The sequence below is a fragment of the Protomyctophum bolini genome, assembly GCF_963924005.1.
Source record: "Protomyctophum bolini genome assembly, chromosome: 18".
Lineage (NCBI taxonomy): Eukaryota > Metazoa > Chordata > Actinopteri > Myctophiformes > Myctophidae > Protomyctophum > Protomyctophum bolini.
Genome location: NC_137879.1, coordinates 8812393 through 8828928, shown reverse-complemented (window position 1 = coordinate 8828928; position 16536 = coordinate 8812393). Strand labels below are relative to the sequence as shown.

At 45.1% G+C, this 16536-nt stretch overlaps 1 protein-coding gene across 1 annotated transcript in view; it reads right to left on the bottom strand.

Annotated features, from left to right (window-relative positions):
- adam12a (ADAM metallopeptidase domain 12a) overlaps positions 1-16536 on the bottom strand; it is a 170606-nt gene that overhangs the window by 48033 nt on the left and 106037 nt on the right. The window contains exon 11 of the mRNA XM_080789705.1: positions 9860-10008. Within this exon, the coding sequence (XP_080645831.1) occupies positions 9860-10008 (149 nt within the window). The remainder of the gene's footprint in view (positions 1-9859; positions 10009-16536) is intronic.

The following is a 16536-nucleotide window of genomic DNA, read 5'->3' as shown; positions in this document are numbered from 1 at the left end:
ATCTTCTTTCACCCAGCTCTTTTTGCAGTCTTAAAGAATAGGTCATCTGTTCTAGGTGATGAAGTTGTTTCACAATGTTGAGAAATAGATCGGCAGTAGGACAATTCTTTTGTAACCAATTTCTTGTAATAGCTTTTTTGCTTGCTACAAGTAGGATCTTAAGTAAGTATGAGTCATCCCGATTTAACCCGTCTGGGAGTTGTCCCAGGTACAAAGATATGAATGAATCATCTATTCTAAAACCCATAATGTTTGAGATAAGTGTTGTCACTTCTTTCCAAAATGGCTGAATTACAGGACAAGACCAAAAGACATGTGCATGATCAACCACTGTATCTCCACATTCTCTCCAACAGTCCATATGGTTGCCAGTCTGTTTGGACTTCTGTTTTGGAGTAATAAAGAAGCGAATCTGGTTTTTCCAACAAAAGTCTCTCCAAGTCAAGGAATTAGTGGTCGTTGATTGTGTTTCCCATATATTCATCCATGCTTCATCACTTATATCGATTCCCAACTCTTTTTCCCATCGCTCTTTCACATATATTGTAGAGTCCTTTTTCAACGACATAAGCCCATTATATAGTTTACTCACAAGACCCCTGTTGCTTCCTGAGCCATAGGCATTTATAAATACAGTGATTAGGCTTGTTGTAATACCTGGAGTAGACCCTTTTACTTTTTTACTAAAATAATCCCTTACTTGCAAGTATCTGAAAAAGTCCTGGTTAGCCAACCCATATTTCTGCTTTAGGTTTTCAAAACTGTCAATATTTCCATTTTTAATCATAGTACATATAGAAGTGATGCCATTGTGGTGCCATTGTTTATACCTATTGTCTAATACTGCTGGTATGAAGTCAGGGTCATATGCCGGCCAATTTAAAAGTTTTGCCTCCCTCTGAAGCTGGAAGCGTTTAACAACTTCCAGCCATATTTTGAACGACAAATTTACCCACTGACTCCTTGTCTGAAACATTCCTTTCTCTCCGTCAGTGCAACCTAATAGTGACTGTATTGGTACATCCATCAGGGATAACTCTATGCTTTTCCATTTTGCAATGTAGGGTCGGTTACACCAATATACCAAGGGTCTTAGCTGAGCTGCTAGATAATAGTCCCTTAAAGATGGGAGAGACATGCCTCCTCTCTCTCGGGGCAGTTGTAGGGTAGAAAATTTCACCCTTGGCCTTTTTTTATCCCAAATAAAACGTGAGATATGTTTATTCCATTCCCTGAATTGTTTTAAAGGTATTTCTACTGGCAGTGACAAAAAAAGGTATAATAATCTGGGCAAAATTACCATTTTGACTGCTCTTATTCTGCCACCTAAATCGAGAGGAAGCACGCTCCACCTGCCAAGATCATCATACATCTTCTCCGTTGCACCTTTGTAATTTACATCAAACAGCTGTGACAAGTCCTTGGGCAAATTCACACCTAGATATTTAATATGGGATGAATACCAATTAAATTTGTATTTTGTTATGTATTCTTGTGTAGGGTTGTAATTGAATGTCAATACCTGGGTTTTGTTTACATTAAGGGCATACCCTGAGTAAGAACCATATGTTTCCAATATTTCCATCAGTGTAGGTAGCCCCGAACCTGGGTCCATGATTGTGACAAGGACATCATCCGCGTAAAGTCCGATCTTATATTCTTCTCCGCCTATGGATATCCCCTTTAATCTTATTTCCTCTCTAACTGCTTGGGCCAGGGGCTCGATGAAAAGATTGAAGAGGCTCGGGCTGCTTGGGCAGCCCTGCCGGCACCCACGTTCCAGAGCTATGGGATCGGAAAGACTACCATTTATTTTTATCCTTGCTGTGGGGGAGGAATAGAGTGCTTGAATGCGTTGTATAAAACCATCGCAAAAACCAAATCTGTGCATTACTAAGTAGAGGAAGCCCCAGTCCACGGAATCGAATGCGGCCCGGGCATCCAGACTGATTACAATAGCGCTGGACTTTTCATTATTAATCTGCTCAATAACATGTAAAGCCCTCCTTATATTATCTTGGGTTTGCCTGGATTTCAAAAAACCTGATTGGTCCTCATCTATGAGAAACGTCATTGCCTCCTCCATCCTCTTCGTTAAAATTAGAAAGCTCTTGTTAATCATTTTAAAATTGGTCAGATATTGGTGATTATTTCTCCTGTACTTTTGTGTTAGATTGTGGTAGGGGCGGCAGTGGCTCAGGCCAGGGTAGAGTGGACGATTGGGAAACGGAAGGTTCCCAGTTCCATCCCGGGCTCCCCCAGAGTTAAGGTCATTACACACTGGCGAATTAGCGACGCGATGCGAATAAGCGATCTGAAAATGCGAAATATTGCATGTTGCAGTTCGCCTGCGAATCTCTGCAAAATACGACACCAGAGCGAACAAATAAAGAGCGAAAACGGTCGCATTTTCGCACATTCGCCACTGATGTGGAAGCTTGCATGGACTTCAATTGTTTTTTTTTAAATGCGAATTATTCGCACGAATATATCGCGTCGCCAATTCGCCAGCGTGTAATGACCTTTAGTGTCTGTCGAAGTGTCCTTCAGCGAGACACTGAACCACTAATTTCTCCTGATGAGCAGGTTTCCTCTGTGTGAATGGATATACAGTAATGCACAATCTATGTAATGCGCTTTGGATGAAGGCGCTATATATAAATGTGCCATTTTACTAATTAATTGCATTTTTATAGCGCTTTTCCAAGTGCTCAAAGCGCTTTACTACAATGGTTCATTCATTCATACATTGGGAGGTGAAGTGGCGAACAGTCGACGCCAGCGTCCTCACTTCCCACATTCACACACCAATGGTGGCGAGCTCACACCGACCGACTCATTGGAGGCAATGTAGGATTCAGTGTCTTGCCCAAGGACACTTCGACATGTAGACAGGAGGAGCCGGGATTCGAACCGCCGACCCAGGGATCATTGGATGACCTGCTCTACCTCCTGAGCCACAGCCGCCGACTAATATTTAGTATGACAGAAGTATAGGGAGTTAATTTACAAAACAAAACCCAAACAGCTGAAAGACAGAGATAGGAGTTTTCCCTCCGAAAGCAACACTATGCAGATGTGCAGCTGGCGGCCTGCGGCCTTCAGACAGCCTCGTCGTTCGTTTGCCCTTTTTTCCCTTATTTTTTTTACTTCCTCCCGGCGTTCATATAATGATGAACTGGATCTCATTATCTCCTCCTCTCCGTTCTCGGTGCCACAGGAGAGAACCTGGGCGTATATCGGCGTGCACCATTTTGTCAGTGCACGTAAACCACCCTGAGAGAAATGACGGTACGCAGGAGAAGTGAGAGATCAATCACAACACACCCAGGGCCCCGTCGGTGACTTAGTGCGGCCCTGTAGGACAGTCACGTTCCGTCAGTACAGTACAGTACAGTACAGTACAGTACAGTACAGTACAGTACAGTACAGTACAGTACAGTACAGTACAGTACAGTATTTGGTTTGCGAGGGGCCCTTGGCTGCGGTGTAATCAGCGCAGCCCTGTTGTATAAAACTCATTGGAAGACCTGGCCTCGCGAGGAGGCATTCCGCATAATCAAATTGCTTTGAAAAGGAGCTGGTCGCCTGCCTGGAAAAACATGGCAGTCGGCGCTATAAACAAATAATTGTAGCTACGGGCTGATGAATCGCTCACAGGTGATTCAGTAGTGTGTAGTGTGTGCGAGCGTGCGTGCGCCCGTGCATGAGTGTGTGCATGTGTGTGTGCATGTGTGTGGCCACATGGCCTTTTAAAGTGTGCGACTGCGAAGGGTTGGCGCTGGGCCCATGGGAGCATGGCCTGCCTGGGGCAGAGCACACGGCCCTGACCTAGAATTAACTAGGAAAGCGCAGGGAGGGAATATAGAGTAGAATTCCTGAGCATCCTCATTTAAAAGCCTTGGGTTTGTTTAAGCCCTGGATTCATTGGGTGAAGCAGGGTTATTATTCAGGGGAGGCTTTTAACCACCTTCAACCTGGCATCCCTACATTGTTGCCATGTTGTGAGCTTGCATGTCGGCTGTTGTCACTGCACGACAACATCGTACGACGGAACATAAAATAGGGCTTAACGTACAGGGCGGTTAAGTGGTTAACAATATCACACTCGTGTGAAGTGGGGGTCGCAGCGACAAACATAAAAGTCCATAGACTTGACTGGCAAAAAAAATCACATCATAACTACTACCCCTTTTTTCAAACTTAACTACAGGAGCGGATATAGCACTGACGAAGGTCTTAGGACCGAAACGTTTGCTTTTTAATTGCACTTTGAGCACAGAGCACTTTATGAGCATGATAATATAAAAGGAAAAATGTTTCCCTGAGTCTCAGTCTATAGAAGTTTTTACTTCATTTTGTTATACAGTGAGCGAGTCATTTTCTTTCTGTATATTCGTAAAAGCCACTGCATTGGAAAAACAGGCAAGCCTCGTCCCGTGCGTTCATCGGGGCCTCGTCTGTGGAGCTGCACTCAGGACAAAACGAAGCGGAGTATGTGTATAATTCTGTGTGTCTGCTCAGGATCCAGATATTCCAAAGAGGCGATAATAAGTCCTCGCTGCGTTGTGTGGCCGCACGTACGACAGATGGCTTTCAGGGCTGGTTAACTATTTATCTAGAGCTGACGCAACAAATCCTTTATACATTAAACTTGCATGTGTGTCAAAGAACAGCATCCCTCAGCAGCCTCAGTCTGACAGAGCTATAACGGAGAGAGAGTCAGACAGACACAAATATTTTATTCTTAGTTTAATCCATTTTGGGCGGGAACCCCTTTTGGAGCTATTGAAAAATAGCAGATGTACAAGCTCATAGATCTGCTATTTTTGAAAAATCGAAGAACGACTGACATAGAAACATAGCTTTTTCAGAAAACTGTCAGGATGTAGAAGACATAGAATCTGATCTCAGGTCTAAATGGGTTAACGGGTACTTCTCTCTCTTTTCCCTCCCTTCCACTTCCCCTTGTTGACCCTTGCGGACGGAGCCCTTGACCAGAGGTCTGCGGCTTGCCCCTCAATCTGGGTGTTAAATGCTCAACATCTCGCTCTCACCGAGCTCTTTTTATGGAGGCTATAATGAGGAATAGTGTTAGCTAGTGTTTTGGGTGGGCCGGCTCCAAGGCAAACACACAGATGTGTTTCCAGCATAAACAGCGCAGTCTGAAGCTCCCCCGGACCACCGGAGCTTGGCCACGTCCTCCTATCTAATATTTCTCCATCCAGGACGTCCCCCCCGTCCCCCCCTCGTCTCCACTTAACCCATTCTGACCTGAGATCAGATTCATACGAGGTTTCCACTGGACACACACTGGTCTGATTAACCCATGCTGACCTGAGATCAGATTCTAAAAATGTCAGTCGTTCTTCGATGTTTCAAAAATAGCAGACCTACAAGCTCGTAGCGCGCCACTCGGTGGCGCGCTATGAGCTTGTAGATCTGCTATTTTTCAATAGCTAAAGCATAACATGATGCTAACACCAAAATGGGTTCCCGTTCAGAATGGGTTAAGTGCGTGCTACATGATGTTACAGCGCGGAATTAACCACTTAAGGCCCCGCAATACTTCCTCCGCGGACAGGGTCGGGTCAACGCTGTGACAATGACCCGATCTATGAGCTCACGGCACAGCGCACCACAACCACAATGAGCTTGTACAGATCTGCTATTTTTCCCCTCCACATTTTCACCCCAGGGTGGGAACGCTCTATAGGGTTCATGAAGTTAAGAATGATATACGGTGCGATATGGTTTCATATGCACAGGCTAGTCTATAGGCTGTCTCTCGTCCCAAAAGGAATGTGTGTCATATACCCTGTAGCACAGCCCACAGGGGCTCAGAGTGGGGGCGCAGGAAAGTATGCAATGTGTATACATACGTATCTACAGTCTAAATGTGATTTCAGATCAACCTAGTGTCGCTATTTGGGGCATATCATTATTGTTCGAAATTGTGATGCAATGCAATGCGCAACACATCCACTCCAACTCTGAATAGAGAAAAGAGGGAGCGATGTGTGGGTCCGTAATTATCAGAGACTGAGAACATGCGTCCATGGGAACACCTGTTCTATTGTAGGTAAACGCATTTAAGTTCCTTCCCTTGTAGTTAGGAGGCTGACAAGGTATGAGGAAACAGGTGAACAAAGGCTCTCCGCTAAGTTGAGTTTTAAAAAGCCATTATTTACATCGTAAATACAGTACAGTACAGTACAGTACAGTACAGTACAGTACAGTACAGTACAGTACAGTACAGTACAGTACAGTACAGTACAGTGCTAGCGCCATGTCCAGGGGGTGGATATCATGCCGCCTCAGGCGCCGTACCTACAGAATCAATACGCATGTACAGTAGAGACCAGTTCCGTACGGAGTCCCAACGGAGAGCAACTACACAACCTGCTTGTGTAATTGATAATAATGTGCTGGCCGTGAACATTTGAACCTATAACGTCTTCAGCAATGAGTCACCGCCGGCCACGGGGGCACATGAGCGCAGCTGTAATAAAACTCAGCGGCAATACAATACAATTTGCGTGCGGAAAGAAACGAATGTTTATATTTGATTGTAATCGGCTCGTCTTGAGTGATGTTCGTTAACCCATTCTGACCGGGAACCCGTTTTGGTGTTAGCCATCATGTTATGCTTTAGCTATTGAAAAATAGCAGATCTACAAGCTCAAGCTAAGAGCTTGTAGGTCTGCAGTTTTTGGAAAAAATCGAAGAACGACTGACATTTTTAGAATCTGATCTCAGGTCAGAATGGGTTAATCAGACCAGTGTGTGTCCAGTGGAAACCTCGTATGAATCTGATCTCAGGTCAGAATGGGTTAAAACTCCAAGCAAAGGCGTCACTCGTCGCGAGGCTAATGATATCCTGAACGATCTGATAATGCATGCAGTGCAAGGGGGGTGGGGGGGGGGGGGTGGTTGGGGAGTTCATGCAGCGTTGTGTGGCCCCGACCCAGGAATGGCCTCATTGGAGTGCATGGTGATGTTTTGGGGGGCGGGGGCTCGCTACAGTAGAGTACAGTACTCTACCGTACAGTACAGTATTCTCAACGTGTGGTCCGGGGGACTGTAACCGATGGTAACCAATCAGCACATTAGGACGCCATCAAGGCCCGCCAAAATACATTTGTGTCGACAAAATCAACTGTAGATTTAAGTCGACAAAAAAATCTTATGGTATTTAGTCAACTAAAACTATAGACTAAAAGTTTTCAGATTACTAAAATATGACTAAAAACGTTATTCAAAAGACTATGACTGGTTCCAGCGGGTCCTCATCTACATAAATGATGGATAGTTGGGAACCAAATGGACCCTTACAGTTTGTTACTGGTGTAAAACTGCAGCGCAGCCGTCGTCGTTACTCTTCCGAATTTGGATTGCACGTCCTGGGAGCCACTGTTTCCAGTTCACCCTGTAGTACAAATGCATGAGAGGATTTGGCACAATGAGTGCAATGGATGCATTTCGACAAGCCCGTATAAGACGAGTACTTCGTGTAGAGCCCAGCTGGTTGATCAGGTGACTCGATTTGATTGACTGACCGTTTTACGTTGCTGTGTGTCACAGCGCTATCCATGGTGCTGAATTATTCTGAATTCTAAATGTTGACCTTTCCAATGTGCCAGTACAATAGTATGTAACCCGTTTGAGTTTGACTGCAACATGATCCAACACAATGTTGGTGACCATTACTCATTTAATTGACCCAACATTATCAGGACCTATAACATAAAATTCAACTTTTTCAATTTCTTTTGTGTTTTTGGGGCTCCCATGTGTGTGTTTTCTATCCCCACAAATAACCAATTTTGAACAATCAGGCCTTCATGTCATATGGGTGTTTTAATGGAAATTGCTCTCAGGAACAGCTCGACTGATTTTGGCCTCATCGTGATGTCATCAATGTCACCCTACTTTGTAAAATTCCTCCTCAAAGTGGAAATTTGCATTTCCACTTTGTTTACAATGTCCACCATTGTTGATTTTCCAAGCTGGCATGGAATGGAAACAAGCCTGGTTTTATCTAGCATCAGTATTATAATGACTCAAATATTAAATAATCTACATATCAGCACCCCCACCACCTCAGGACATTGTGGTACTGCAGCTAAAACTGCTTTCAAAGTCCAGAAAGAAATGACAAGGTCTGGTTATATCAGAGTGGTGATTGAGGCTCAAGCCATTAGAAATAGCTTTGAGGGACAGAGACAATATGATTATTAAATATTAAAAGCGCTTTAAATCAAAGTTAGCTATTCTGTTTTGTTCTGCAACATGTGCTACTCTTCAAAGTGCAGGCAACATCAAAGCCTTGCTTAGATTCTTCTTTTTAAATTAATGGTCTGATGTTTTCCGTTTGTTTTTGGTGAAATTAATGTTTGACAATGTGCTCCCATGTTATGTTTAAAAAGGGTAGGCAATATAAGCCTCAGCTTCAGCCTACACCTTTTCGGTACTACTAGCATTAGTGGTTTTAAATGCAGTACGCATTAGGGCATTAAAGACGTGACATTTTTCCAAGTCGACTTGTCAGACAGTAAAGTCGAAGTTGAGTCGATTTATCGTTTTATCGTCTTAACAGGGGCGGGTGGAGGTGCGGGCGCTCAAATACGGAGCCTGTCAAACAAAGCACTGCACACACAGTGGCCTCTCCAATATAGCACAGTGTATGTATCATCTACAGTATATGGCAAAGCGCTGATTATCAAAACATAAAACTGTAATAGTAGATACTAAACAGTGCAGGCACACACACAAGTGTGCGTCACACACACTGGTACACAGCCCAGAGAAGAGAACACAACAGGAGAGGGTGCATAATTGGCACACAGCGCAACGCAGCACAGCGGCCCGAGAACACAATACAAAATATAACATTAACACTAGTGGCAGTCAGCAGCCCGACCTTCAGAACACAATATAGAAGACAGGTCTAGATATTAACATTACTTGCCAGCAGCAGTTTGGCACATCATCAGAATACAATCTGCATTACCTTCCTCCACACGAACCTTCTATTCCTCCTCCAACAACTCGATAACGTTCTCATGTTAGTTTGTTACTTATTTTCTGAGCCATGCAAATAAACAACAACCCGCACTGACCGGAGACGGAGAGATTCATGCGTAAAGCTAAACCACAAACAGGAGATATCGTTTGGGGATAAAGTTTGTTCTGTTCTGTTACTTCTCTGACACTGCGCAGTTCAAATTCAGCCAGTCAATAGTGGGACACCGCTGAGGGCCACATACACAGCTGCAGTTGGTTTTTAATTAAGGGCGCGTTCTGAATGCAACGCAAACTAATAGGCGAGTGCACTCCGGTGCGTTATGCAAAGGGAAAGAATGACTTCTGTCCAGGACAATAATCAATGCTACAGTTTGAATTATGTACACACGCATGTACACATAGAGCAAAAATATGATATGGGGAAAACAATTGAATATCAAATAGTCTAGTCCACGATTATAATACGACCCCGTTTTTGAGGATATTGCCATTGGAGAAAAAAAAAACCTAGTCTTATTCAAATATTCCTAAAGTAGCCCTAAGATGGACCCCACCTGGAAAGAGGAAACAAGGGAGGCCAAAAACAACCTGGCGGAGAACTGTGACCTCAGAACTGAAGATGGTAAATCTGACACGGGGCACGACATGCTGCACAGGATAGGACCAGATGGAAGCAGATAGTCGCAGCCTTATGTTCCTTTTGTTAACATTCAAATATTAAATATTCTGTCCATTCCAACTCACCCTGTGGAGGGGGTCATGAAGCGGACCAACTCACCCTGTGGAGGGGGTCATTCTAACTCACCCTGTGGAGGGGGTCATTCTAACTCACCCTGTGGAGGGGGTCATGATGCAGCCTCCGCGGTCCACCGTCACCCTGCAGCCACAGCCCCTCTCCGGCGTGTCGTGGTTCATCCCAAAGTTGTGGCCCAGCTCGTGGGCCAGGGTGACCGCCGCCCCCAGAGGGTTGTCCGAGTGGTCCTGAAACAACAAAGCACACGAGAGGCACTGTTAGTTAACCCATTCTGACCTGAGATCAGATTCTAAAAATGTCTTCTAAATCCTGACAGTTTTCTGAAAAAGCTATGTTTCTATGTCAGTCGTTCTTCGATTTTTCAAAAATAGCAGACCTACAGGCTTGTGAGCGTGTAGATCTGCTATTTTTCAAAAGCTAAAGCATAACGTAATGCTGACACCAAAAAGGGGTTGACATTCAACATATCAAAGCCCATTCTTTATTCTGCATTTGAGCCACGGACCACCATTTGATGACATTACAGACCCAATGTATGTACAGTATATGTAGACAGGTCCATGCTGTATTGATGTTGGTACCATAGGAGAGATAACAGGCAAACGATCAAAATAACAATTCTTCTTCTACATTCTCTAATTGTGTAGACTTCGTGTAAACAATAATGCAACTCTTGAGAGTATAAAATGGAACCAAATGTCGACCATTTTGTGTCGTTTTACACTCTCAAGAGTTAAAGATCTATAAGGGTCCATTTTGGTTATATTTCCAGGAATTCTTTGAGAGAAGGTGAGTTGTTAAACAAGACTTGGTTTTGTAGCTTTGTAGCTGCAGTTGAAGACAGCTCAACTTGGATCGTCTTCCTTCTTGAAAATGTCACTGCGCTGCGCAGTCTGGACAGAGGCTGCTTGACTCGCATTTCATAACGTCAACTGTTACGTAGCCACGTTGTTGCTGATATACGTCATCATGCTTCTCACTGTTGACACAAATAGCGCCGTCCAAGACCTACAAATGATAAATTATTCAGATTCAGTAGTACTGAGTGACGGCTGTGTGGGGTGAGTTTAATAAATGATAAGGGGCCGTTGCAGGACAACAGCAGTAGCTGTGTGGGGTGAGTTTAGTGAATGATAAGGGGACATTGCAGGACAACAGCAGTAGCTGTGTGGGGTGAGTTTAGTGAATGATAAGGGGACATTGCAGGACAACAGCAGTAGCTGTGTGGGGTGAGTTTAGTGAATGATAAGGGGACGTCGCAGGACAACAGCAGTAGCTGTGTGGGGTGAGTTTAGTGAATGATAAGGGGACGTCGCAGGACAACAGCAGTAGCTGTGTGGGGTGAGTTTAGTGAATGATAAGGGGACGTCGCAGGACAACAGCAGTAGCTGTGTGGGGTGAGTTTAGTGAACGATAAGGGGACGTCGCAGGACAACAGCAGTAGCTGTGTGGGGTGAGTTTAGTGAACGATAAGGGGACGACGCAGGACAACAGCAGTAGCTGTGTGGGGTGAGTTTAGTGAACGATAAGGGGACGTCGCAGGACAACAGCAGTAGCTGTGTGGGGTGAGTTTAGTGAACGATAAGGGGACGACGCAGGACAACAGCAGTAGCTGTGTGGGGTGAGTTTAGTGAATGATAAGGGGACGTCGCAGGACAACAGCAGTAGCTGTGTGGGGTGAGTTTAGTGAATGATAAGGGGACGTCGCAGGACAACAGCAGTAGCTGTGTGGGGTGAGTTTAGTGAATGATAAGGGGACGTCTCAGGACAACAGCAGTAGCTGTGTGGGGTGAGTTTAGTGAATGATAAGGGGACGTTGCAGGACAACAGCAGTAGCTGTGTGGGGTGAGTTTAGTGAATGATAAGGGGACGTCGCAGGACAACAGCAGTAGCTGTGTGGGGTGAGTTTAGTGAATGATAAGGGGACGTCTCAGGACAACAGCAGTAGCTGTGTGGGGTGAGTTTAGTGAATGATAAGGGGACGTTGCAGGACAACAGCAGTAGCTGTGTGGGGTGAGTTTAGTGAACGATAAGGGGACGTCTCAGGACAACAGCAGTAGCTGTGTGGGGTGAGTTTAGTGAATGATAAGGGGACGTTGCAGGGCAACAGCAGTAGCTGCGCAGTGTGCATTGATACAACGTCAAACTGTTGTTTTTCCTCAACCCGCACCACAGACAAATCAGAAGCCTCGGCTCCATTTCAACCTCCATAATGTCCCGCCTACCTGTGGAGAATAGGAGACTGTCCAGACGGAGCAGCGCAGTGACATTTTCAGATGCGCGGAACGCAGCGAATCAGGCAGTAACCCAGGCCAAGGTATTTTGCATCTTCGTGTCGCTGGCTTCCATTGACACAATGAATGGTAGGCTTTATAGCTGCCATGTGTGGACGCAGCATTACAATTTAGTTGTGCAAAACAATGGCTTAATTACACATACATCTAGGAGAAAAGATACCGTAGCCAGTCAAAGAAAGATAATCGCTTCTCTGAGGGTGCACTGGAGAGACATTGCTCACAATATTTATGTCTACTGCCGAAATTAATTGCATACTACTGAAATTAATTGCATACTGCCGAAATTAAACCAACACTCTTCAATCCACCGCCCCCCCCCCCGCTCCCACACACACACACACACACGCACACACACACACACACACACACACACACACACACACACACAGACGTTTGCCGCACAAAATGACGGATGAAACGGCACCTCGTGGACCGACATATTCAGTGCGTTCGGCGGACCTTGACAATGCCAGATGTGCGCTTCCAACATAAAACACACACACACACACACACACACACACACACACACACACACACACACACACACACACACACACACACACACACACACACACACACACACACACACAGAGAGAGTTCTGGATATCCTCCTGTCCTCCTCACGCACACGCAGACACGCACACACACGCACAGGAGAGGGACGGAAAGGGAAACGAGTGGAACACTGAGACAGGTCAGTGGGAAAGACGTCCGCATGGGTCCACTTAGAAAGCGTACATGACCGGAGAGACCCGCCGGAGAGTCAGTCGCATAGATGTCCTGGAAAGGTGTGTAAAGGACCAGATGAAAGCCAAGGCCAGGTGAATTATATAGTGTCTTAATGAAAGGTGTGTAAAGGACCAGATGAAAGCCAAGGCCAGGTGAATTATGTAGTGTCGGCAGCCTTTTACGCAGAGGAATAATGGTCCTTAAATGTGTGTTTTTTTAAAAGGCTATAAATGGTTCCACAATGAATTTGGTGGCAGTGGTGGTGGCAGATAGATGGCCACCGTCCGGAAGAAGACCCCCCCCTAATGGAGAAAGAAAATGGGAACCAGGAGCGAGATTAAAATACCAGAAGAACAACCAGAACCTGGCCAGTTTTTTTTTTTTTTTTTGCGCGGCTTACGCCTTTTATTGGTTTTTTTGAAGGGACAGACATGTAGGCTGACAGGAAACGGGAGAGAGATGGGGGAAGACATGCAGTAAAGGCCGTGTCGGGCTCGGGAGTCGAACCCGCGGCACACTGCGACTGGATTACCAGTCGGGTGCCCAGACGGTTACGCCACCGCCTGGGCAAACCTGGCCAGTTTGACGGGAAACCACCTCCTTGTTTTTTTGCCCTGGACACAATAAGGTGAATAAAAACAATTTGATTGCATCAAATGACGCTGCCTTGACATTTTCAATATTTTGAGTGTTCCAGCTAAGTGGAAAATGTTTGAGTACTTTGGACTGTTTTGAGTATTTTTGAGTACCTTGGGTATTTTTGACTATTTTTTGAGGACTAATTCAAGTGCCTGTGGCACATTCTACCCTCACTCAGCACAGAGTGTGACATTTGAATGGTTCTTCGTTGTCTCGAGAACATCTTATTTTTGTTGGCTCCTCAAAGAAGATCTCTTAACGTGGCAAAAGCAGGTTTGTATTCAGCGAAAACAAGCTGAGAGCTTGTATATCTGCTTTTTTGGACAAAGAGATTTACAGTCGATGAAGAATTTTCAGTGGTTCTTTATAGAACCATGAAAATAAATGGTTCTATATAAAGAGCCTTGATCTGAAAGGTTCTTCTGGAACCAAGAAATGTCTCTTCTATTTGGCCTCACTCTGAAGAAGCAGTTTCGATTCAAGTTTAATACTAGGCCTAATGATAACAAAACTTTATTTGTACAGCACCTTTCATGACATGAAATGCAAGTGCTTTACAGAGCAATGGAGAAAAAAATAAAAAGAGTTTAGCAACTTTAGCAACACAGTTTGGGCAACTCTGTCTTTCGGTGTGGAATCGTGGATCAGCTGCTTTCCCCCGTTGTAAATACTCTACTGTAACAAGTAAAAGGCCTGAATTAAAACGATAAAAAAACTGTTTTGAATATTGCACACAAGCTCACAACACGTTGCAATGACATGCGTTGAGAGCGAGTAGCTCTGCTATTTTAAAATATCCCAAGCATAAAATAAATGAAAAGAGTTTAGCATCTTTTGCAGCAAAGTTTGGGCAACTCTGTCTTTCGGTGTGTATTCGTGGATCAGCTGCTTCCCCCGTTGGGTTGCGGTTGCCGTGCTTGTGTCGGGCGTGCGAGCGAACAGAGCCACCAGACTCCTCACTTCCCTGTGCATTATTCAGCATGGCCGGCCCGTCAGTCTGAACCGGGCTGGCGCTGATGAAGTGAGGCGCTCTGCCTGCATGCACGGCACGCCATGCACGGGGGCTGGAGAACACAGCGCTCACACCAGCTGTCCACACACTCACTAAACATCACAGCTGCGCTTGCAGCCTGGACTCACGCACAAACCAACCCACTCATTCCATTTGTCAGGCACCTTTCTGCACGGCTTCACCCTTTGAGCTTCATCCACATGGAACCTGGCGTCCCTATTTTGGGCGTGCGGCAGGTATAGGTATAGGTATAGATTTATTTTATCTCACTGTATCTTACAGTGCGGTGGACGATGAGGAGTGGGCGGACGTCACATCCGGATTCGATTTGCCAAATGCAGTCGCAACATGCAGATTTGATTCGCCAAGATCAGCAACTAAATTATTATTTTTTAAATCTAGTTTACTTGAGTACAGTAACTGTACTCAAGTACAGCTTTGAGGTACTTTTACTGTACTTGAGACTTTGCATTTTTTGCTATACTTTGAACTTGTACTCCACTCTTAACGCCACTACAATTCTTTCAATCTTAATGCCACTACAAGACAGCTGTAGTGACTAGTCACTTTCATTATTATTGATTAGATTATTATTACAAAAGCCGTTTTATGCTTGGGATATTTTTAAATAGCCGAGCTACCCGCTCTCGACGCATCTCATTGCAACGTGCTGTGAGCTTGTAGGTGTGCTATATTCAAACTATGTTTTTTATTCGTTTTAATTCAGGCCTTTTACTTGTTACAGTAGGTCAATAACGGGTCTAAAATCCTACTTTCATGCCTCTCTGATATTAAGGGCTGAACGGCGCCGAATTTCCTTCAATTAAACGAAACAAAGCCAGAGATAATTGTCATTGGTCCCCCTAATGCAACACCTTCTTTTCACTCAGAACTTAATACATTGTCCTCCAATGTCACTCATGCCATTCCATTTTTTGGTTTCTTTTTGGTTACGTAAATCCATCTGGATTAAGAGCGACTAAATGCCTAAATTGTTAAATTGTAAATTGTTATTCAGCCCGCAACCTGGGTGTCATCTTTGATTCGGATCTCTCGTTCAGTCCTCAAGTCACACGGGTAGTCCTAGACAGCTACAGAATATAGCTAGAATTAAATCCTTTTCATCACCTGCAGACCTTGAAAAGGTAATTCAACGCTTTTATTTCATCACGTTTGGATCACGTCATTATACAGCCAGACTACTAACCAACACAAAGAAACGCCATCACATTACACCCATCCTGGCTGCACTCCACTGGTTAACCTGTTAGTTTTAGAATAGATTTTAAGACTTTACTGATAACTTTTAAAGCCAGGCAGGGATTGGCTCCTAGCTACTGTACTGTATATCAAAGCCCTGCTGCCCCCCCGTTGAACCAGGGGCAAGGCCCTCCTGAAAGGCCACCCGTCTCGCCTCGTCACACGGCCGGGGTGATCGGGCATTCGCAGTCCGGGCACCCAGGCTGTGGAATGCCCTACCCGTGGAGCTGGGCACCCAGGCTGTGGAATGCCCTACCCGTGGAGCTGGGCACCCAGGCTGTGGAATGCCCTACCCGTGGAGCTGGGCACCCAGGCTGTGGAATGCCCTACCCGTGGAGCTGGGCACCCAGGCTGTGGAATGCCCTACCCGTGGAGCTGAGGCTGGCTAAATCAGTGTCGTCTTTTAAATCCCTTCTAAAACATATTGTTAAGGCCTTTTCTTTGTGCCTTCTGCCGTTGTTATGAGGTTTTTAAATTCTTCATTCTATGTTCATTCTTTGTTGGTTTTACGTGTTGATCTGTGTGTATTGTTTAACCTGTATTGTTATTTGCTGCCTCTGTATGTAAAGCACTTTGTAATTTTGTTTAAAAAGGTTCCATATAAATAAAGCAGAGAGCTCTAGGACTCAGAGCAGCAGTCGTAGGCCTACCCAGACAGAGAGCAGAGAGCTCTATAGGGACTCAGAGCAGCAGTCGTACCCAGACAGAGAGCAGAGAGCTCTAGGACTCAGAGCAGCAGTCGTACCCAGACAGAGAGCAGAGAGCTCTAGGACTCAGAGCAGCAGTCGTACCCAGACAGAGAGCAGAGAGCTCTATAG